General features: G+C 44.9%; 3 protein-coding genes across 3 annotated transcripts; 1 reads left to right on the plus strand and 2 right to left on the minus strand.

Annotated features, from left to right (window-relative positions):
- Positions 1 to 4,658: 4,658 nt before the first annotated feature.
- On the plus strand, positions 4,659 to 7,591 carry LOC116219492. The gene is made up of 5 exons (XM_031562784.1): positions 4,659 to 4,822; positions 5,234 to 5,376; positions 6,570 to 6,688; positions 6,829 to 6,921; positions 7,164 to 7,591. Exons 3-5 carry the CDS (start codon positions 6,583 to 6,585, stop codon positions 7,589 to 7,591), a joined length of 627 nt encoding a protein of 208 aa, XP_031418644.1. The 5' UTR covers positions 4,659 to 4,822; positions 5,234 to 5,376; positions 6,570 to 6,582.
- A 413-nt stretch (positions 7,592 to 8,004) lies between these two features.
- Positions 8,005 to 10,080, minus strand: tmem125b (transmembrane protein 125b). The gene is made up of 2 exons (XM_012817461.2): positions 9,368 to 10,080; positions 8,005 to 9,093 (listed from the first exon to the last, which is right to left on the minus strand). The coding sequence occupies exon 2, from the start codon at positions 9,050 to 9,052 to the stop codon at positions 8,384 to 8,386; it is 669 nt and encodes a 222-aa protein (XP_012672915.2). The 5' UTR covers positions 9,053 to 9,093; positions 9,368 to 10,080; the 3' UTR covers positions 8,005 to 8,383.
- Positions 10,077 to 22,300, minus strand: LOC105891299 (cilia- and flagella-associated protein 57-like). The gene is made up of 20 exons (XM_031563177.2): positions 21,849 to 22,300; positions 21,449 to 21,626; positions 20,078 to 20,230; positions 19,156 to 19,295; positions 18,632 to 18,797; positions 18,116 to 18,229; positions 17,637 to 17,849; positions 17,078 to 17,251; positions 16,826 to 16,987; positions 16,391 to 16,546; positions 16,009 to 16,102; positions 15,295 to 15,485; positions 14,901 to 15,074; positions 14,448 to 14,606; positions 13,548 to 13,691; positions 13,062 to 13,178; positions 12,476 to 12,610; positions 12,163 to 12,306; positions 11,735 to 11,840; positions 10,077 to 11,269 (listed from the first exon to the last, which is right to left on the minus strand). The coding sequence occupies exons 1-20, from the start codon at positions 21,962 to 21,964 to the stop codon at positions 11,079 to 11,081; spliced, it is 3,027 nt and encodes a 1,008-aa protein (XP_031419037.2). The 5' UTR covers positions 21,965 to 22,300; the 3' UTR covers positions 10,077 to 11,078.
- Positions 22,301 to 22,498: the final 198 nt, after the last annotated feature.

The raw sequence follows: 22,498 nt of genomic DNA on the forward strand, positions 1-22,498 counted from the left end.
CCCTCTCCAGTGACTCCCACTCCAGTGACTCCCTCTCCAGTGACTCCCTCTCCAGTGGCTCCCACTCCAGTGACTCCCTCTCCAGTGTGGCCTCACAGGTAGTGTGGGCCGCTGCATGGGCGCTGAAAAAAAGGCTGTTAAAACAGATAACCTGCACAGCTTAAGGAGTGCCACAGCATTTAACCTGCACAGCTTTAGGAGTGCCACAGCATTTCACCTGCACAGCTTTAGGAGGGCCACAGCATTTAACATGCACAGCTTTAGGAGGGCCACAGCATTTAACCTGCACAGCTTTAGGAGGGCCACAGCATTCAGAGGCCACAGGAACCCACATAACATCAAACGTATAGGATTCAATATTCTGAGCTGAATGTCATTTCCAACAGCAGACATGGCTTACTGTGGAGTTATAGGTGCTTTTCAATTGCAGATAGAATGGTGTGCTCCCAGCTGGTCAATGGGCTGTAAAATTGCCACCACCTGTTGCCGAGGAACCTTTACTAATACAGTGTGGACGCACAGTGCATCTGCGTTACTGAAATATAAACAAGAACAAATTGTGTTAGATTTGCAAGAATAGGAATCCATCTGTTTTTTAAACGCAGAAGCTGAACAGTCATCAAATTGCATTTATCACCACGGAAACAATAAGTCTGTTGACAGTGACTCACAATCACAAATTAGGATGAGCTGTATGGAGCATGAAGAGATGTAAAGAAAGGCCGGAAGTGATAGTGTGTGTTTGTTTATGTGTTTATATCCCTGTGTATTTGCCACAGGATGTTCAGGATGTCACTATGTGGTCAGAGAAAATGCTTGGATATGCAGCTAAGAATGTCAGAGACAGGATCTCATCTGTTTTTTTTTTTTTTTTTTTTTTTTAATGACCATGTAAAATAACTATGTTTTGCTAAATGCAATTCCCTTTGTCGTGACATTGTCAGTGTGTGAATTTTCGCATGCAAAATACCTACCGGGTAACACACTTGAACCTTGCTTTACAAGACTAACATAAGCATGTCATAATGTTGTCACGGCAGTAGTCATATGCTGTCATAAATAGTTATAACGATCCGTGCCCAGTCATCTTACAGTGTCATGTCACCATAACTGGTTAATGCCTGGATGGTGCTATGACAGCTTAACAACATGTGACATTAACAACATGTGACATTAACAAAAAACGTAAGCTGTTACGGCATATGACATTCAGGGAGTTATCAGAAGTGTGTGGAAGGAGGGTTGTGGGTGGTTTTAGCAGGAGAGGAGGTTAAAAAGGTATTTTCGTCAGTGCATTTAAAAGCAAGAGATCAGGTGTGGTGTTGATGCTGTGATGTTGCCAGACAGTGAGGTGAGACTGGACAGTGAATGAGGTGACTGGACAGTGAATGAGGTGAGACAGAACAGTGAGGTGAGACAGGACAGTGAATGAGGTGAGACTGGACAGTGAATGAGGTGAGACAGAAGAGTGAGGTGAGACAGGACAGTGAATGAGGTGAGACTGGACAGTGAATGAGGTGAGACTGGACAGTGAATGAGGTGATTTCGCCGTTGTGACGGCAGAGAGGATTTACATGCCGTGAAGTGTTTGATTGTAATCACAGTGACTTTGTGTTTCTGAATAAAATGTGTCATTTTGTTTACAGTACTGTAACCATGCCTGCCTTTTTGTGAGTTTATTAGTGTGTGACATTTTGGGGTACAGATTTTCTGTTATGTACACATGTGTGTGTTGTTTTCCATAAATTAGTTTTTATGTATACATGTATTAATGTATCTTGACCACTGTATGCACAGCCTGTCTAGTTGGCACTCTGAGATTCTTTTGAATGAAGGGTGCATTACAAATGAAATAAATTATTATTAATTATTATTAGTTGTACTGCAAATACAAGCCAGCGTCAATGACACTTCCAGTGTTCCAGTGTCTGGTCCAGTGTTCCAGAGCCTGGTCCAGTGTTCCAGTGTTCCAGAGCCTGGTCCAGTGTTCCAGAGCCTGGTCCAGTGTTCCAGAGCCTGGTCCAGTGTTCCAGTGTTCCAGTGTCTTGTCCAGTGTTCCAGAGCCTGGTCCAGTGTTCCAGAGCCTGGTCCAGTGTTCCAGAGCCTGGTCCAGTGGCAGCTGGTGAGTTGCTGTGATCGGATTGGATTTTTTTTATCGTTTCTGGTTGTCTTTTACTTTAGGATTGGACGTGGACTTTTGAGGTTATAATTCTGGGAAATGCGTCTAGCTGAGGAAAAAAATGCTGTTTGAATTTTGCACTGTTGAAAGGGTCGGCTCAAAAAGGGAAATGTTAGGGGGAAAACTGGCTGGCTGTTGAGCTCAGCCTGACTGTACCTTTAACTGTTGCTAATAATTGATGGCTATTGAATGTATGTATGTTTCAATGTATGTTTTTTCCTTAGAGAACTCCTACTAGGGTCTACTAGAATATATTTACACATAATTTTTTCTCATACTGTACAACTCTATTCAGTCTCGGTCTCAAACACTCCCATGTCTTTAACCTCTCGTCATCTTCTCCTAACTCTGCCGTCAGTTGGCGTCAGCAGTGATGGGTGGGAAAACCTCAAGGTCGGTCAGTCGGTCTTGGTTGGAGCACTTTATGTGACCAGTATGTGTACACACAGAAATAAATTGCTGTCTATTACACCTAATTAAGCTGAACTTTTTTGCACACATATCATTTAAATATCTCTTTGGGCTAAAGCTATAAAACACACTAAACGAAAAGGAAAAACAGGAAAGCATATTAGGTCCTGTTCAAAGAGGACATGTCCTGGCATTACCATCAACCAGCAGCTATCAGAATCCTGCCTGTATCAGTGACTTTGGATTGTAACAAGTAAATATATCGAATGTATAATTTACAAATATATACAGTATATATAGTTAATGTTATGTCATTGCAATACACAGATGCCCTTATAATATTACACACCTGTATCCAAGTGTATGGATAAGCAAGGCCAGACATTGTGGGTCCACCAATGCCCAGCAGGTGTCAGTAAGGACTTATACCAGCCATACACACACACACACACTCTCACACACACACACACTCTCACCCACACACACACACACACACACACACACACACACACACACACACACACACACACACACACACACACACACACACACACACACACACACACACACACACACATACACACGTACATATCCACACAGATGTATATTACCATGGCCAAAGAGGCGTTATCAGAGGAAATGGAAAAAACATGCACTTAAAGGCTTGTCCTCTTGCTTTACTTGGTAATGCAGCAAGAAATCAAACGTAGCAGCTAGCAATGATAATAATAATAATAATATTTCATGACATTCAATAACACAAATTTGTTTGCCTGAAGGTCTTCAGATGACTGATTCGTATTGATTCATATTTAGGAAAAACAAACAAAGCAAATGTATTGCCCATATGGACATCATCTTGCTCTCATTCAGTAAGTAGTACATTTCACAGCTGCGTTGCCTGACAGTAACCCATATTTCCAGGAACTTGCCGAATTAGCAAGAAGAAGATTCTTCTTATGAGTGACAATGCTGTCCTAGTCTCAACTAGACATATTTGTCTTTGAGGTACTTCTGTTTAGAGAAGTGATTGGTCAATATATAAGCTGTAACAATGCTTTATTGCTAACGTTGCAAAACATTATGATAGACAGTTTGCAGAAGAACTTTCTGAATGAGCTTTTAGCAGTTTCCATGCTCCCAGCCCTTGGAAGACTGAAACGGTGGAAACCTTCAAACGTGCACTTAAGACATACCTGTTTAATCTCGCCTATCAGTCTCTGTAATATTTATCTGTTCTCAGTGGTCTGTAGTGAGTCTGCTGTACATGTGTATGTGCGTTCTTTGTAATATGTTTGGACTTACATAAAATGGTTTTCTCATCCCTCTGGAAAATCTGTGTCTCATACAAGTGTTTGTAACCACCCACCCCATTACAATCTTAATGGAAAACATCTTAATGGAAAATATGGAATATCACATTTGCGACATCACATTATGCATGACCCATATTTACACCGACAGATTCATATTTCAGCCACTTAGTTCATGGTGAAGCTACTGACCAGAACTGGGAAGTGTTTGACCCTCATCCCTACTGTACTGAACAACATCATTCACATAAAAACAACATGAGTTTCCCTGAATACCAGCTCAAAAGATGGCCCTTTTCCCACAGGGGTCCAAACATGAAGAAAGAAAAGGGAACCCAAGAGGCAATAAGATTGGACACTGGTCACCTCTGCGAAGGCAAACCTGAGGCTGGTATACGTGCTTACTGACACCTGCTGGGCATTGGTGGACCCACAATGTCTGGCCTTGCTTATCCATACACTTGGATCAGCACTTGGGAAAACTGAAATTGTGGTACTGTTTCCATTCTCACTGGCAACTATAAAGAAACTGTGTGAGTCTGACTGATTGGTATTGGTATTCCTGCAACTGGATGTAATAATGTACTGCTCCTTTGATTCCAAGAATTCCAAGACTACAGTGCCCCACCAGGAAAGGCTTCATACCACCTGAGACTCGACACTCCCCCTATACTACTTGCGCTACGGAAGTGGCAGTGATTAAGAATGAAGGAATGGCTTTTGATGTTATAAAAGTTACTAATTAACTCCAGCCCTCAGAAGAGAGTCGCTCTCCGTCTCCCTCAACCTTTGCACAACATTACTTACATGTTATGCTGTGTCTTAAAGTTTAACTAAGAAAACAAAACAAAACAAACTTTGGGTTACGTTGGGTTATCCTGCAAAGTTGAAACAGTGGATCACCTGGGACTGTCTTTTGGTATGTATGGTTTATTATTGTAGAAACTGCACTGATTAGAAATGTTAGTGTCAGATGGTTTGGCGTAAATCACATGACTCTCATATGACCACCACAGGTGACGAACATTGAATTTTGCAGATACTGTATATTATGGAAAAGTTTAGCATATTTTGCCTCAAATTTCATTGCACTTCATGAACACACAACATTCAGTATGGACATTTGATCTTGTATAAAGATACTACCAATGAGGTTGGGATTAAAGTTGTTTGGTTTAGTGCTGTCACGTTAACATAGATTAAAACATGTTTTTAAACTATACTGTTAAATAACACTGGCAATTAATCAGATGGAGGTGACATTTTTAAAGTTAATGTAAAAGCTTTGCATTCACTAACTAAGGTATGTTCTGTCTGGTTATGGTTGTAGTGATTTCTTAGTGAAGCTCATGATATGGTTACCACTGGCAGCGAGAAACAACAGTCTTCAGTCCTGTATGACAACTGGAACTTCAGTCCTGTATGACAACTGGAACTTTTCCACTGGAAATCCACTGAAGATCAAACACACAAGTAAAGGCTCTGTCTCTCTATCTTAAAACAAACATATCAAGTTTTGAAGGATTTGTACACAGGCTAAAGGGTTCCCTGCGCTACATACAACGTGTTTAGTGAACTCTAAACACCAGCTATATGTAATGAATCAAACTGAATTATTATAAGGTTTACTTATGGCAAAACAGAGTTAACAATAGTTTTACTTATGGCAAAATAGAGTTAACAATAGTTTTTTGTGCATCTAAGGGATGTATTTTCTCTGTTCCCTTAAAGAAGGACAAACACAAAAATGTGTCAGCGATGCCACCACGTTGAATGTGTTTAAAATATACATTGATATACACTAAACGTAATATACAATGTGTTTGCTAGGGCCTGCGTGTGTTGCAGGGGTTGCTTAAGAAAGGATGTTCTTTATTCTTAGGAGGCATAAAATGGTTGCGTCATGCTCACAGAGCCTCGGCTGTGCCCGACTTTAAGACTTCAGAACATAGTTTGAAAGTGCAGTTGGTAGCGTGCCATACTGGCACCTTAAGAGTACGCTGAATGAAAAGCGACTGATGATTTGGGGATGGAACCGAGGTAACTAGGCTAAAGGAGCACGTCAGTGACTTCACCCACTCCTGCTGGAGAGAGAGGATGAGTGAGGTCAGTGAACGGTGAAAGAGAGAGAGACAACTAAAGCATTTCAGACTGAAAGAGGAAGCTTGATAGCTAGCTACTCTTTAACGCCCTCCCTTGAGCTGCTGATAGCCTTCCCCGTTGGTGTCCACCATCCTTCAAACATTTGGCCTACAGAAATGGTGTGTGGGCAGCGGTGAAGAGCGCGTGGAAGCAATTTTTCAGCGTTTTTCACAAAATCTTTATTGAAATGTGTAAATGTATGCATCAGTGAGCCTGAAAGTGGACCAACAAAACACAATTAGTTTATAATTGGGTTTTCCCTGTGTTTACATTATTTTAATGATTTTCACACAAACACAGGCACACATGCACACACACACGCACGCACACACACACACACACACACACACACTCACACATACACACACACACACACATGCACACGCACACACACACACAGGCACACTCACACACATACCAAAACGCACACACATACACGCACAGACACACACACACACACACACAAACACACATAGTTTGATGACATATTTATGACTGGATGTGAAGAGGTAATATATCTACAGGAAGAGGTGCACCATGGGATACATTTGCCGGGCCACCAGTGTAGCATGGTATCTCTGGGCGCCACTGGTTGGTGCAGTCATGTGGCAAAATCCAGAGGTACTGTCCTCAATTATCCAAGGTAAGGATCAAACACACTGGTCACACGGTACTAAAGCATGGCGTAATAACACACTGGTCACACTGTGGCGTTATGGCTGGCTGGAGGGAAAGGACAGATTGTATTTCTCTGTCTCTTTTGTCATGTTGCTTCTGCACTAGGAGGTGGGAGTGAAAAGACTGTCAAAGCATTCCAAAGGACACTCTTGGCTGACGACAGCACACCAGGCACCACAGCACAACATGCATCCATTGGTGAGCTCATTAAGACACAGATGAAAGCCTTTGATAATAATAATGATAATAATAAAACTTTATTTATATAGCACCTTTCATGCAAAAGAATGCAGCTCAAAGTGCTTTAATTTAATTATGTTATTATCCAAGTGTATGGATAAGTAATTTAATTTGATGCATTCTTCAATTCTCCATTCTGTGTGCTCCGTCAGTTTTTACTAAATAACATCCCTTTTCTGTTCCTCGCGGCTGGGGCAAAGGCGTCGACACAGGTGCCGTCGACACAGGCAGCAACTCGGGGACGTGGCCATACCTGCTGGCGGCCCTCCTCACCATGCTCTCTGTCTCGCTTTTCATCGTGGTGGTCGTCAAGTGCCGCCTCTACGAGCGCTACCTGGCCAGCTACCGCCACGTGCTGCTGCCCGAGGGCGACCCGGTCAGCCAGTACGACCCCCGGGGCCTGGAGGTCGGCTTCCCCCCACAGAGCGTGATGGAGCGGGTGCCCCCCCGCCACTTCCACATTGCGGACGACGGCGACGACGGCGACGACGACGGGTTCATCGAGGATAACTACATCCAGGCCGGAGGGAGTGGGAGGGCTGAGAGGGAGAGAGAACAGGAGAGGCACGCAGGGGACGAGAGTGACACCGACGACGACCTGGACCTTGACCAGTTCAGCATCGGATGAAGATGAAGCAATTTTCCCACAGGCTGACAGCGTTGCCGTAGAGATGTTGATTTGTTTTGGGTCTGTTTAGCATAATCATGCCTATTTATAGCTCACAGAATGAAGTATGGACATTTAAGATACAATGTGTGCCTGGCCAAGACGCTAAATCATATTTACATGATGTATTAGATACCTAACACTGTTGCAAAGATGTAGAGGTAAAATTATGATGTTTGTAAAAATGTAATTTCATAATAAAACATATTCACACTTTGACAAAAAATCACAACTATATGGAAAGTGTAGTTTGAGATTCACTGAACAAAGACAATAGTGAGAGCAAAAAAAAAAAATTAAAACCTAAAAAAAATTAACATACATGCATGCATGCATGTAACAAATGTACAACTCACATTGTTCAACAAAATGAATTGAATGGACAAATCACTTTAATCTCTCAGCTCAATAATCTCACCTCAATTGCTACACGCCATCCGGATAGGTATTTTTGGACAACTGCAGGGCAAGCAAAAGTGATAAATCTCTTCATTTAGAGTGACTCAGATAATCACTGTCAAGGGGAAACGGTTTTGTGTGTGACCTGATTCTAATGGCTCCAGACGAGGAAAGAATGTGAAGGTGTAAATTGAAAGGTCTGAGGGCCGAATAAAAATTGACAGGACATAACAAAGACTGATGTGACTGTCATGTCCTTTCCTCACCTCGTCTTTCGATTCCCTCAACACTCTTCTCCTTATTGTCTTGTCTCCCTCCATTGCAGCGCTCCTCTGCCCACTCTCCTCCTGTCACTTATATCAAACTAGCCTGGCTTGAAGCCGAGTCTCTCCACGGCTGCGGGTTTGTCACCATCATCCTTCTCCGCCTGCTTCTCCTCCTCCTCCTCCTCCTCCCGACGTCCCTTCGGCTCTGCCAGAACCCCACGGCGGCATACACCCCGACCCCCAGGGCGATGGCGCCCCCGCAGGCCAGGAGGAGCGCCCCGGGCAGCAGCGTGTCCTCCTCGCCCAGCCCCAGCAGCGTGGCCCCGCACGCGGCCGCCCCGAGCCCGGCGGCCAGCAGCAGCGCCGTGTCCAGACGCCCGCCGCTCCGCAGGAGCTCCACGCGCCGCCGGCTCCGCACGCAGCCCATGTCCTGCACGGCCGAGCTGAGCAGCTGCTTCAGGAGCACCGCCAGCGCCAGCAGGCAGAGCGCGGAGCCCACGCCCAGGCGCCACACGGCCGAGCGGCCCGTCGAAGCCGCAGAGGCCGTGGACAGCAGGCCGATCCCGGCCAGCCCGAGGCCCAGCACCAGGCCCACGGAGGCTCCGTAGCAGAGCAGGGACACGCGGGGCTCCCCGAACCACCATAGCTCCACCTGCTCCTCCAGCGTACGGCGCTGGACCCAGGCCGGGTCGGATCTCCGAGGGGCCAGCGGGCCGCGGCCGTGCCTCGCCACAGACAGGCGCTCCATCTCAGCCATGACTCACCCACCCCCCGGTGTGCTCTGAGTCACTGAGGAGCCTGCCAAGAAGGTGAGGCAAATCCAGATGAGCTGTTTATTTTATAGCATCCCGCCATCTCACCTCAACTGCTGTAAATGTGACATCTTCAGTTTCACGATGTCTGGCATCACATCAATTACACTAATACAACAACATCGATCTACTGACATGGCAAACAGTATAATAATAATACATCACATTTATATAGCGCTTCACAGTTCTCAAAGACCCTTAAGTATCAAAATGGTTTGATGCAGTACGTGTACGAGAGAAAGCTCTCTCAGATCCCTCACCTTATCAGTCTCCTATAGAGTTCCTCCAGTTCAGACATGGAGTCTGATAAGCCGAGTTCCACCAAGTCTTCATCATGTGTCTCGAGAGTGAACAGAACTTTATATCATGTGAAGGGTTCCTGTGGTCCGTGTCTCGAGAGTGAACAGAACTTTATATCATGTGAAAGGTTCCTGTGGTCCGTGTCTCGAGAGTGAACAGAACTTTATATCATGTGAAGGGTTCCTGTGGTCCGTGTGTCGAGAGTGAACAGAACTTTATATCATGTGAAAGGTTCCTGTGGTCCGTGTCTCGAGAGTGAACAGAACTTTATATCATGTGAAGGGTTCCTGTGGTCCGTGTCTTCCCCAGCACAGTCGGGGAGCTCCGTGACGTTCCGTTCAGTCTGTTTGGCAACATATCCCATCCATCTCTGGCCTCTCTCTCTCCCCCACGACTGTCACTGTGTGAGTGTCTGTCGATGGTCCCGTGTCATGCTTGCTCTCTCTCTCAGTGTGAGGGCTGTGTTGTAAGTCACTGGTAAGAGAGGACACACAGGGTGCCAGTTTCACAGGGGCGTATGAAACCAGTGCCAAGCGTCAAGGGCAGCAGCAGCGCACAACCACAGCTGTCCAGGGCATGCTGTCATTCAGATAACACTCTACGCACACAATGGCAGCAGTCTCCATCTTGTCTGACACAAAATGGTGAGTGTGCCAAATAAACACACCCCCACACAGACACGTACACAAAGAGTCTCTCTTTCTCACACACACACACACACACATGCTGCGTGTGGTCGGGAGGATAGTGAGTAGACTGTGTGTCCCGGAGAGCCACCCTACCCAGGCATTACACGAGACAATAGGTCAGTGGATGACTGCCGTGCTGGGGGTGGCCACCCTGCCGTCCACAGGCAGCCTTATGTCATCGTGTCCAGAGAATGGCCATTTTGTCACCAGCAGGATGCTGTCACTCACGTGAGCTCAGGCTTACCACAGTGAAGGACTTTTTGTGTCTTTAAAATCTGCTAAGCAATTATCAGAAAGCGATTCTGATTCTGAGACGCATTTCTACAGCATGTTTTGAAAAGGCTTTATGTGGAAGATTTTAAGCGTGGGTTAGATTTTGAGCGTGGGTTGTAACACTCTGTAGGCATCCTACTGTATGAACTATGGCAAAATGTACTGGGCATGATCTGTTATGTTAGAAACATGTGAAAAAAGATTTCGTTTTTGTGAAAAAAAGTTACATTTTATAATGTAACCAGTCCTAATGTTGATGAATGATGACGTAAGCACTAGATAAAATCACCAAGATTTTGGTGAGTAGAGATTTTAGACATAATAGACAAGAGACCAATCTGACGGATTTTATTAAGAATATCTATTTACATATGTCAACACTAATATGATTGTAGTGTTTCTAGTCCAAAACCCTCATACCATACATTTGCTGCAGTGGTGACATTTCATTTAACCCAAATATTCATCAGTTCATTTAAAAGTGTCCAGTTTGACAATTAAGAGACATAAATAAATCATAAAAACTCTAGAATAAGCAGGTTCCTCCTATTAGAACCAGGGGTAGACCCCTCTCTGAATTCCTGATTCATGCGACCGCCCCTAACACACTTCCCTCCAGCACACAGCTCCAGGCCATCCCCCTTCACTGACGAGGAGGCCCGGAGGAGAGGGGGTGCTGGGGGCAGAGAGCAGGCAGGCAGCCTGTTGATCAGGTGGCTAAGGCGGGGAGTTTGGTGCCGCTGGTGGGCGGCCGCAGTGTGAGCACCTGGCTCTGGCCCTGGATCTCCTGGCGTAGCCGCTGGATCTCCGTGCGTTGCATCTGGATGATGCGTTCCGCCTCCTCGTCGAAATTCAGCCGCGGGATGACGGGGCCTGCAGCAGTGTCGAAGGAGGCTCTCACTGGCAGAGCACATATCATAACAAATCATATATCATACCATATCAATGATATCATATCATATCAATTATATCATATCATATCATATCGTATCATATCGTATATCATGTCGAATCATATCATATCATATCATATCATATTATATCAATTATATCATATCATATAAAATCAGATCAATCATGGTGAGGGGTATGGAAGAGAACTATGGAGGTTGCATTTAGTTTAGCACTGCAAAGGAGGCATCTAATCAAGTCAATGACCAATAACGGAACCAAACAATATTAGGAAGGGATTAGCAATGTGTTAGGAGAGTGCTATAATGGTCTGGCATTGTATAATCCCGAGTAATGAATGTAATGAACTCTAGCTGGTGTGAGAGCGGACTGGTGTGTGTGTGTGTGTGTGTGTGTGTGCTCATGTGCAAGTGATTAAAGCAGACTGACGTGTAAGGTCTGTCACGCTCTTACTCTTCTTATTGATGGTCTCCTGGCACTCGAAGTCATGGAGCTGAGAGCGGACCATGCGCAACTCTCGCCGCAGCTCATTGATCTCTCTGATCAGCGAGACGTTCTCCTGAGAAGAGAACAAAGCCACAGAGGCACTTACTACTCTGTTTCATCTTCAGAAGCACAAACACGGCATGGTCCAACGGTTATTCACAGAGAGAGAGAGAGAGAGAGATGGACAGAGAGAAAAAGAGAGTGGAGAGATGTGTACAGCGACTAAAGCAGAGAGAGAAGACACACTCACACACACAGTGTACACACACACACACACACACACACACACACACACACACTGACACACACACACACACACACACACACACACACACACACACACACACACACCGCACACACACACACTCACAGTGTACACACACACAAACACACACCGTCATGATCTTGATGTTCTCTGTTCGGTGAACACCCGTGTTCTTGGACAGTTTCTTCTTCAGCGACGCCACGTTCCTCTCCAAGTGTTCCCTCTGGCGGCTGTACTCCCGCTGGATGTCCGCGTCCTCTCCCAGGATGTCCCCCTGTGACACCAAGTCTGCATCAGCTCACGCAAGATACTCACGCACACACTACTGAGTCAGGTCATCTCTGTCAGGCTTGTTAATGACTCGCTGTTTGTTGTGTCCAGGAGAGCCCTGTGGATGTGGTGATGCTGAGTCATGGTGTGGTGGAGATTGTGTGCTGACTCACCACGTCGCTCTGCTGCACGTAGTGCTCGTACAGCTTCCTGATGCTGTCCTTCAGCTTCTGGGGCTCCTGGAAGAAGCTGACGGAGTGGTGCAGGTCCGTCTTGAACCTGTGCACCAGGGACTCCACATCCTTCACCTGCACGGGGGGGGGGGGGGGGGGGAAGATCAACACATTTCAACAACTTTTCTGACATACTCAGCTGATGCCAGCAATATGGAGTACAAACTCTTACTAGCAGAGAATCCATATCCATGTGATCAGCAAACTAAGAATTTCATGTAACATTCCAGCAAACATTCTGTCTAGTAAGTAAAAAAAACAAACATAAAGACTAAAAGTGTACTACTGCCTAGTTCAAAGTCCCAAGTGGCAAAACATTGTCAGTGCTTTTAAGCAGGGTGCGATTTGTTGGGGGGGATTTACAAAAAAACTTTTGTATGTATTTTATATATTTTAGTTTGCATTAAATGTTCAAATGTAACCTAATAGGGCCTACCGTTAAGTTGAACTGTTTTTTTGACAAATCGCACCCTGCTTATAAGATGTGGCTGAACCCCGGGAGCAAGGGCAGTCCATTCCCACTAACCCGCTTCATCTGTTTGTGCATCTCAGTGTCTGTGGCCTTCAGCTTGAGCCTCAGCTCAGTGCTCTTCAGCTCCAGCTGCGTGTTCTTCCTGTTGAACTGATCCAGTTCGGTCTCCATCTGGCAAATTAAAAACATCCAAACCGCTTTATGGTTTTGTCCCGAACATTAGGGGAAAAAACAAACCTTCATGACAACGACACAATCAGCTTGATTAGATATATTTGTGTACAAGTAGATTTTACTATGTAAAGGGACAAGTCATTTACACTATATGAAATCAACTTCATCGGAAATGAATTTGCTACGTACGGTATGTTGAAAACACCTTCACACACACATAGAATGACAGGGCATCCTTTGACTGGCAGGTCTATTAGTATCTTTTATCTATCTTTTTTTCTATTTGTATGTTTTGGATGGAAGAGTGTTTTTCATTTCTGCATGATTGCCGGTGACACTTTTTTTTCCAGCTGCAGCGTTCCTCACCTCTTGGATCTGCTCCTTCATCTCTTTGATGTCATTCTCCCTGGGCTCAATCTGCTTCTTCAGCTCTTTGATTTTGTAGTCCAAAACAAATTTGAACTTTTCGAGCTCCTGATTCTTCTTCTTGAGCTCATATATTCGCTTTTCCTGCAGGTGAGACAGGTCACACACTGTTAAAACAGCGTCATGTAAGTTTGATTGAAATAGGCTTTAACAAAGCCTTGTTTACATTCATGTGATATGGCCAACCAAAGACTTTGACTTTGTGATGCTTTGAAAGTTTCTTTCAACATCGTATTGCTAATGAAACAAGGAGATGGGTCAGCGTCAGGATCTGATCATAATGATTGATCATGATCATTGAAGATGAAGAAGATTGAAGTTTCGTACTTCTCCAGTGTGCATCTTTATCTGGCTTCTTTCTTTTATTTAGTTTTTGATGTGATTAAATAACTTTCACTTTCTCATTGTCCACACACAAGACTGTAGTAATTGCTTTTAAACTAGTTCCTCTCCGGCCTGGCACCCTTCCCACACACCCTCCCCTAGAACTCTCAAAGCTACCCTCCTTTTGTTCAAAAGCAGTTTGACGCACACTTCTTGTCTTAATCTGCCTGCCCTTGTCCACTGTCTTTCTTGAGGTGATATTTTTGGTTACGGTTCTTATTTTCCTGCCATTTGGTCTCCCATTATAACCCACAGAGCCCTTTGAGATGACCAAAATATTCCAGAGAAAGATCTGTGTCAGCGCAAGTCTCCTGCAACCCACAAGCCAGCCATAACATCTTCTAACCCGTTTCCAACCTGCCTGACTAGCAACTCTTCCCATGCCAGTGTTCATGCTAGCTCTTTCAGGTGACCACAGCAGGTCTTTGGCCTGCTAGTCCTCTGCTACATGCCCACCTTATCTTGGATGGTCTCATCTCTCTCCATCATCTCTTTCTTGAGGGTGTTGATGTCCTTGTCCATAGATCGGATCACCCCCTGGAACTTCTGCAGTTCCACCTTCAGCCTCTCGATCTCAACATTGCGCTCATCGATCTCTCGCTGCAGACTGCTGAACTACAGTTGACCCAAACAATTGTCAGTGCATGTGCATATCCATTATCTACAATACATACAAGTTCATTAATCATAACATGTATCTATATTTATATATCTGTATATATCCATGTCTATGTCAATACTGCACACACACACTCACAAACACACACACACACTTCATGTGTAACGATAGGTAACTATGTGAATGACAGATAGCCCTCTATATGCTATATGTAGTAAGACAACTGTAAAAACAGCATTGTTTGGATCAAAGGAACTTTACTCCAAAAACGAATTGTAAAACCATCTTACTTTCTTCCGCATGATTCCCGTCTCCCCCTTCAGACAAAGGCTCATCTCCTTCTCGTCCCTCAGCATCCTCTCATATTTGAGGCGAATGCTCTGGATCTCGTGGTCGCTGTCCTCCTCGATCTGTTTCTTTGCCTCCTCGAACTCCCGCACCTGCTGCTGAGACTCCTCCTGGCACTGCCACCACCAGAGGAGAGCAAAAGAAGTTAGCAGGCCAAAGCACTGTGACAAACACACACTGAAACCTTCTCCTCCCAAAGCCTCTGACAAACACACATGCAGTACAGATGGGATACTGCTTTCTCTTGGGGTACTTTGCCACCAATCGAACTTTTCGCACAAGTTATAAATGTAGTTTAAATGCGTTGCCGTTGGTTTCGACTGGCCGAGCGCATACCTGGGTGAGCACTAGCTGCTTCTCCTGCAGCTTGGTCTCGTAGCTGAAGGTGAGGTCCTCCAGAGCCTGGTACTTCCTCTTCTCCATGCTATGCAGCTGCTGCTCGTAGTCCTCCTGCATGCGCTGAGACTTCAGCTGCAGCTCGTGGTACTTCTCGTACTCCAGCATCAGCTTCTGATTGCTCGCCGATTCTGTGGAGTTGAGAGTGTGTGTGTGTGTGTGTGTGTGTGTGTGTGTGTTTGTGTGTTTGTGCATATTCAGTTACGTGTTCTGATTAAAGAGAGACCCAATTGCTACAGAAATGAATGAATAATTAGAAGCCCCTTCTTTCAAAACGCCTCTTCAAAGCCACGCAAGTCTATTGAAGCTAATGCAGGGCTAATGCCAAGCACACTGTGTATACTAGTCAGACCTTTACAACTCCACAGCCACATGCTGTGCGAAAGACCACACTTAAGTAATTACGTAATTAAGCTGTTCATTGTGTGTACACATGCATATAAAATAAATGCAGTCATTTAGCTATCATGGCAGCAATCATGTAAGGGGGCTAAACATCTATTAGGTTACAGGCTTAAACGCAAGTGGATTGTATCTGACCTTGATCTCAAATGAACACAAATGTTTGTTTCTTTTTTTTTAAACCGTGGTCATAGAGGAAGTGATATCAACAACTTTTCTGACCAAAAGTAACAAGAGTGGTTCCAAAAATACCAAAATCTTGCTGCTCTTTTGAATGCTTCTCCTCAGCCTCAGCCAAAACCTCCTTGTGGACGTTTTCTTGTTTCTCCTTCTCGGTTTTGAGAACCTAAAGGTGGAATGACACCATCTGAATATGTGACATCTGTACATAATTCCATATTACTAGGACACATGCTCTTGTTTCATTGTCTAACTCCTGTTTAGCAATGCAAATATTCCATGCAGCAATCCACAATTTGACAGCACAAGGCAAAGTTATTTGATTGCATTGTGGCTGCAATTAACTTGCTCTGTTAAATGCAAACTCTTGTGTAATCCAAACTCCAATCAGACACTTAAAAGGTAAACATGGTCATCTTAATAGGCTTGAGAGAATGATGCCTTGTGCACTGACCTGGTTCTTGGTCTTGAGAGCCTCTATCTCGTGAATCAACTTCTCCGAGAGCTCTTTGATCTTCTCGTTGTAGTTCATGTCCTTCAGTCGCAGCTGATACTCATTTTCCATCTTCAGCTCCTCCACCCGAGTCTTCAGTTCCATCATGACTTGATTCTGCAAAGAGGAAATATGCACATTAAGTTTGCAATCTGCATTCAGTGCTTCAGATCCGTGAGTGGTTGTCCTAGCTGTTAACACTGTGCCATTAACACTGCTTGAATGACAAGGTCTGGGCTCTCACCAGACAGTTTGAAACAGATGATTTTCCTTATTTCAACACTAATATAATTAAATCTAAATGTGATTCAAAGCACGATTCAGATTTTGTTGAAACTAATGTATTAAAAGTAGAAGCCCACTGAACAGCTTATTCCAAATCTCCCATCAGCCCACCTTCTCCTCAAGGTCAGATTTGGTGATGAGGATCTCCTCAGCGTAGGACACGTCTTTATCCCTCTTCAAACCCCGGCCCTCTTTATCAATGATCTTCCATATGAAAAGGCAGCCGTCCACAGACACGGTCAGCAGGTACTGGTCGTCAAAGGTTATGATCATCTAAAGGAAAAACAGGACAAAACTGCATGGAGCAAATTCCAGTGACATCCATATAGACTGCATTTAACGTGATTAAGTTACAGCTGTCACCTTAGTGATGGCGCACGAGTGGGCCTGGTACTCCGTCCACTCTTTCTGGACGGGCATTGGGTATTTGATGACCCTGATGGTCCCGGCGGAGGTGCCGGTGAAGATGGCGCGCCCGCTGTGGGTCATGGTGATGGCTGTGTACATCACATCATCGGCACTCATCTCCCTAAGGATCTACAGAGAGAGCAGTAACTCAGGTAAAAGTATATCTTCCTTCACTGTATATCACCTGTAGCCACTAATCGGGTCTCAGTCAGAGTGCTTTAGCCCGAACCGGAAAGGTAATGAAAGGGCCCCTCGTCTCGCATGAACCCCTCTTTCAACCCATTCAAATCCAGACGGAGTTCCATGGTACTCCACTACAGTATGTTTCAGCCTGATGTCTTTAGCTATATTTGAATAAATATGTTTGTGTATGTGTTTAACCAAAAAGAGTGCCATGGAACATTTTTGCTTTTGAGCTTTAATGCCAAATCCTCTTGTCCCCTATTTAACAGCACTCTCTATCTGTGCCTTTTTTTGCCTACAGAATATTTAGATTCCATATCCTATAAAATACCTGACAGTCTTGGATCTCCTTCAAGGTTCTGTCTGTGCCGACGGCAAAGAAGATTTTGCCATCTGAGGACATGGCCACACTAGTGTAGCTGCAGGTCTTGAGCACACTCTCGGACTCTCGCTTGCTGCTCAGGGTGTTCCACTCGTACACGGCACCGTCCTGGCCACACGACACCAGGCGGCTGTCGTCCATACTCCATATGACCGACCGCACCTGTGGGGTCAAACATGGGTCATCCCCCACGGCACCCGTAACAGACATATATACATAACTCTCTAATTCTGAACAAATGAAGCTAAAATGTAATACATTTATAAATTGTCTGCACAAAATGTAATTGTCTGCACACTCACACAGTATGGTAAAAAAAAAAAAACACAGAATTGAACAATATCGTCTACGTTACTTTGTCTTAACATCTGAAATGTCTTTCACAGCATGGAAATGTCACGTATTCCACTGTCAACCTGCCGCCTCACCTTCCCGTTGTGTCCTTTGAGATTGAGCACATTTTCAAAGGTGGTGGTGGAGTAGATATGAATGATGTTGCCGTTGACAGCGGCGAACATATGTCCCCCGTGACTGAACGCGCACTGTGAAGAGTTCCATTGTCAATTAGAAGCAGCCACATCCTCATCTATCATGTTAATTAGACATTTCACAGTCTTCGGTCCTCTCATATGCATCACAAGACATTGAATCATCTAGCGTTCTCATCTCTTTGTCCGAGCACTACCTCTCAGTTTAAACTCTTGGCTAAGCACACTGGATCATTTAGCGTTTTATCTCTTAGTCCTGGCACTACCTCGCAGTTTAAACTCTTGGCTAAGCACACTGGATCATCTAGCGTTTAATCTCTTTGTCCGGGCACTTCCTCTCAGTTTAAACTCTTAGCAAAGCACACATATCATTTCAATGGCTGCCACAAACCAACCCAAATGGCTGCTCTGCTTCCACCTCTGGAGCGCCTCTCAACATCCTTCGCCGACACTCACCTCCCTGCAGCCGCGCACGGTCAGCTCCTTGAAGGTCCGGATGTCGTCTATGAGCAGGTTCATCAGGCGCAGTTTGTCTGTGAAGCCCACCAGCACGAAAAGGCCAGAGGGGTGCAGTGCCACACTGTGGGCCTCTTCCTGGAACTCCTTATACAGCTCCAGAACGCTACACACAATCACACACACACACACAGCATCTATGGATTGTATGTATGTATGTATGTATGTGTCTATGTATGTATGTATGTATGTACTGTGTGTATGTATGTATGTGTGTATGTATGTATGTATGTATGTATGTGCGTGCGTGCGTGCGTGCGTGCGTGCGTGCGTGCGTGCGTATGTATGTATGTATGTATGTATGTATGTGTGTATGTGTGTATGTATGTGTGTACGTTTGTGTGTACGTTTGTGTGTATGCGTGTTATTCTGATCACTGAAAGTGATCTACACTTCTGTGTGCAGGGAGTGTTCTAAGACAGTTGTCTGACATGACCAGTCCTTAGCGCTGCTCTGAAACGTACTTGCTCTCATAGTTCCAGATGCGCACCGAATGGTCCAATGAGCAGGTGGCGATGAGGGGTTTGCGGATGCAGATGGACAGGCCGGTGATGGCTTTGGAGTGGAAGGAGTGTGACAGGTACTCAAAATGCGCTTGCTCCCCCTGATACAACCAAGAGCACAGGAACACGTACCAGTGAGAGAACTGACGTCTGACTGACTGTGAACCTCCATATCCAAAGAGGTTTACTGTACACCTTGGTGCAATTGGCACATCATGTTTACTTATGAAGGTGTCACATCTTTTCTAAACTAAATGTCTAAATCACAGATATCATCAGACTACAGACATGAAGTGATCATTATGCTGTATGCATATGTTTCCTTGTATCAGTGAGCACATATACACAAGTATACATGGAGACACTTTAAAGTAACAATACGCAACAATTTGCCACTTTGAAGGCATGTTTTTGTAGGCAACTAATTTGGGTATTTTCGTGGTATACGGTCATGTGGAGGACAGTTAAACACCCCTGTCTTTCCCACGGGACACCCAGACTATGCACACTGTGGTTCGGGTTGGACCGCCCCGTGAAAATAAAATGAAAGCTTTCACAGTGTGACATGTCCGTCTATATCGCTAAAAGACACCAGTATAACATGCTAGCAAGCTTTTATCAGTGCCAGCAGTGCTGTTTGCAAGGTTTTTGCATTCATTTTATGTAATGACGTAATCCAAACTACTTACTGCTGCTTTAAATCTATTCTTTAAATAAATTACTTTGTAGTTGGACAGCTTGTCTTATTACACATCAACCTCTGTACTCATTCAAAGCACTCGAAACGGTCTGTAACAGAAGTCAACACCCTTTTGAGACAGCCCTTGAAGTGGAGAAGTTACCTTGCTGATCTCAGCAGAGGCCAGGGTGATGCTGTAGTTACCTTGCTGATCTCAGCGGAGGCCAGGGTGATGCTGTAGATCTGCCCGTAGTCGGTGCAGGCAGAGAGGGCCTCCTCGGACGGGCTGATGCACAGGCCGGTGATCTCCTGCAGCTGGGCTTGACTCGGCTCATTACTGTGTGGATCTGGAGGTATCTGGAACAGACACAGTCACAAGACAGCATAACTCGAACTGAAGGGGTAGAGGCCGGAGGCGATGACTTACAGAAATGGACAGTATCTGGTACATTAATTGGCCGATGCAAGTCACACGGTAGCTTATTATACTTGTTAAAAAGGCCACCAGTTGCACCCAGCTGTGCACCCCCACTGTGCCGGCCACTCACAGGACCTGGGGTCCATGAAAGGTCAGCCTATCAGTTGATCCCAGAGTTCCGTGGGGCTCGTGCACAGTGGAATTTCACTGACCATTTGGCCACTTCAACAGTTTCAAGACAGTTTCAAGGCCCCCGTCATCTCTCCACTATATAAGGCCGACCCTCCTCATGGCCATGTTGTGGGTCAAGTCGAGCGGTGTTGGAGAAGTCATCATGAAGGAGCACATCGGACAATATCACGATCAGAGACATTCACTTTCATTCTTGCCGTGCGTCATTGAGAATGTGAGTGTTTGTGATATGTGTCATCTGTATAATTTGTATTTCACTTGTTACCGTCACTTCAATCAGTAACTGTTATTACGGGATAAATGGAATGTTCACCGTTACGCGGCACGGTGTGAAAGGAACATATCCGTAGTTAATCATAGCCGTAATATTCATAGTGTATATACTGTTTCATTCTTGTCGTATTTGATTGTTAATATTTGTATATATTTGTTATATATTATTTTCATAGAAACCACGGATTCTATCAGTCAGTTCACAGTTCATGGTCTTCAATCATTCACGGATTCAAATGTGGATATAAGTCCTTTTACACGGGATAATTATATTCACGGGCATCATTCATTCATCAACCACTTCATGTCTCGAGTGTGTGTGTGGAAATAAATCAATCATCATTGGAACATTGGCATCCGTTCTTGTTCTAACCGGACAGACCTGTGGCGATTGTCACCTATTTCATTTACCAGTAATACAGTCCTTTTGGGTTTCAGTCAACTCAACATCCCCCTATTTTATAATACTTGACGAAAGAGGTTCTTCTCCAACTTTGTATTTTGTTTCCCTGAGCTTATAAAATATGCTGGTTAATTCATGCATTACATTGATCTAGACATAAAGGCCCAACCCAGCAAGGGCAAGAGATGGGCTGGTGACTACAGATTAACACAGTAAAAGCCTGATGATGCTGCGGTGGTGACTGAAGATTAACACAGTAAAAGCCTGATGCTGCTGTGGTGGTTAGTACCTGTATCTCTCTGGTCTTGCGGTAGTTGTCCTTCTCCTCCGTCTTCTCAAACAGACACACTGTGCCAGGCCCGGCCGAGCAGGCGAAGCCCTTGGAGTAGGCCGTGATGACGGTGATACGGGGCAGGCTGGGAGAGTGCCTGCCCTCCTCCTCCTCCTCTGAGGGCTTCGTCTCCTGTCTAAAGGATGAAGGAAGGAGTCAGAGGAATCACAGAACAGGCTCAAGTCTTTGTGCCTTACGAACATAATGATCGGTTGTTCCCCCCCCCCCCCCATCCCCCCCAACAAATCGCACCCTGAGTGTATTCACAAGTTCACCTAGTAGGATATAGTAAAACTCTTAATAACTGATGACTTTTTTTTTTTGCGAAAACCGGCGGAAGCCAAACTCAGGAGTTTACCTGTCCACCTCGTGTGAGGTCTTAGAGGTGACGCTCATTTCCCAGCGCATGTCGCCAGACTCAAACACCAGCAGGCGGCCCGTGTCGGTGCCGGCGATCACACGCTCCTCTGACATCCAGACATGGGACAGGATATTCAGGGACTCGAGCTTCTGGAAGCTGCACTGTTTCAGGGCCCCCTCTAGGTAGCGGTACAGCTTGAACACGCCATTGCCACTCACACAGATCAGCGTGTTGTCATGGGGGCTGAAGCTGACCTTTAAAACGACAGAGACAAACAGTCAGGTTTCCAAACTATGAGGCAGGTTGAGGGCAAAAAAAAAATCGGAACAAGACTTAAATAACTAACTAGTGGTCAAAGTTTAACTGACTGATGAAATTCAAATGTAGAAACAATGTTTAAGAAACAGCAATGCAACAATGCAATGTTTTTTCTCGTTGTCAAAGGGGGGCCTGTTAGGGAACCACTGTGCTAATGTCACTGCTTTTTTGATCATTCCATTTTTAGATAAGATGGAAATGATCTGGAGTGACCACACAGGAAGTGTATGTGTGTGTGTGACTTGCCTGGTAGATGTTGTTGGAGAGAGTGGTCGTCTTGACTGTGGCTAAGACTTTCTGCTTCTCCCACATCCAGTAAAAGAGGGTCC

This window comes from Clupea harengus, chromosome 25 (genome assembly GCF_900700415.2).
Source record: "Clupea harengus chromosome 25, Ch_v2.0.2, whole genome shotgun sequence".
Classification (NCBI taxonomy): domain Eukaryota; kingdom Metazoa; phylum Chordata; class Actinopteri; order Clupeiformes; family Clupeidae; genus Clupea; species Clupea harengus.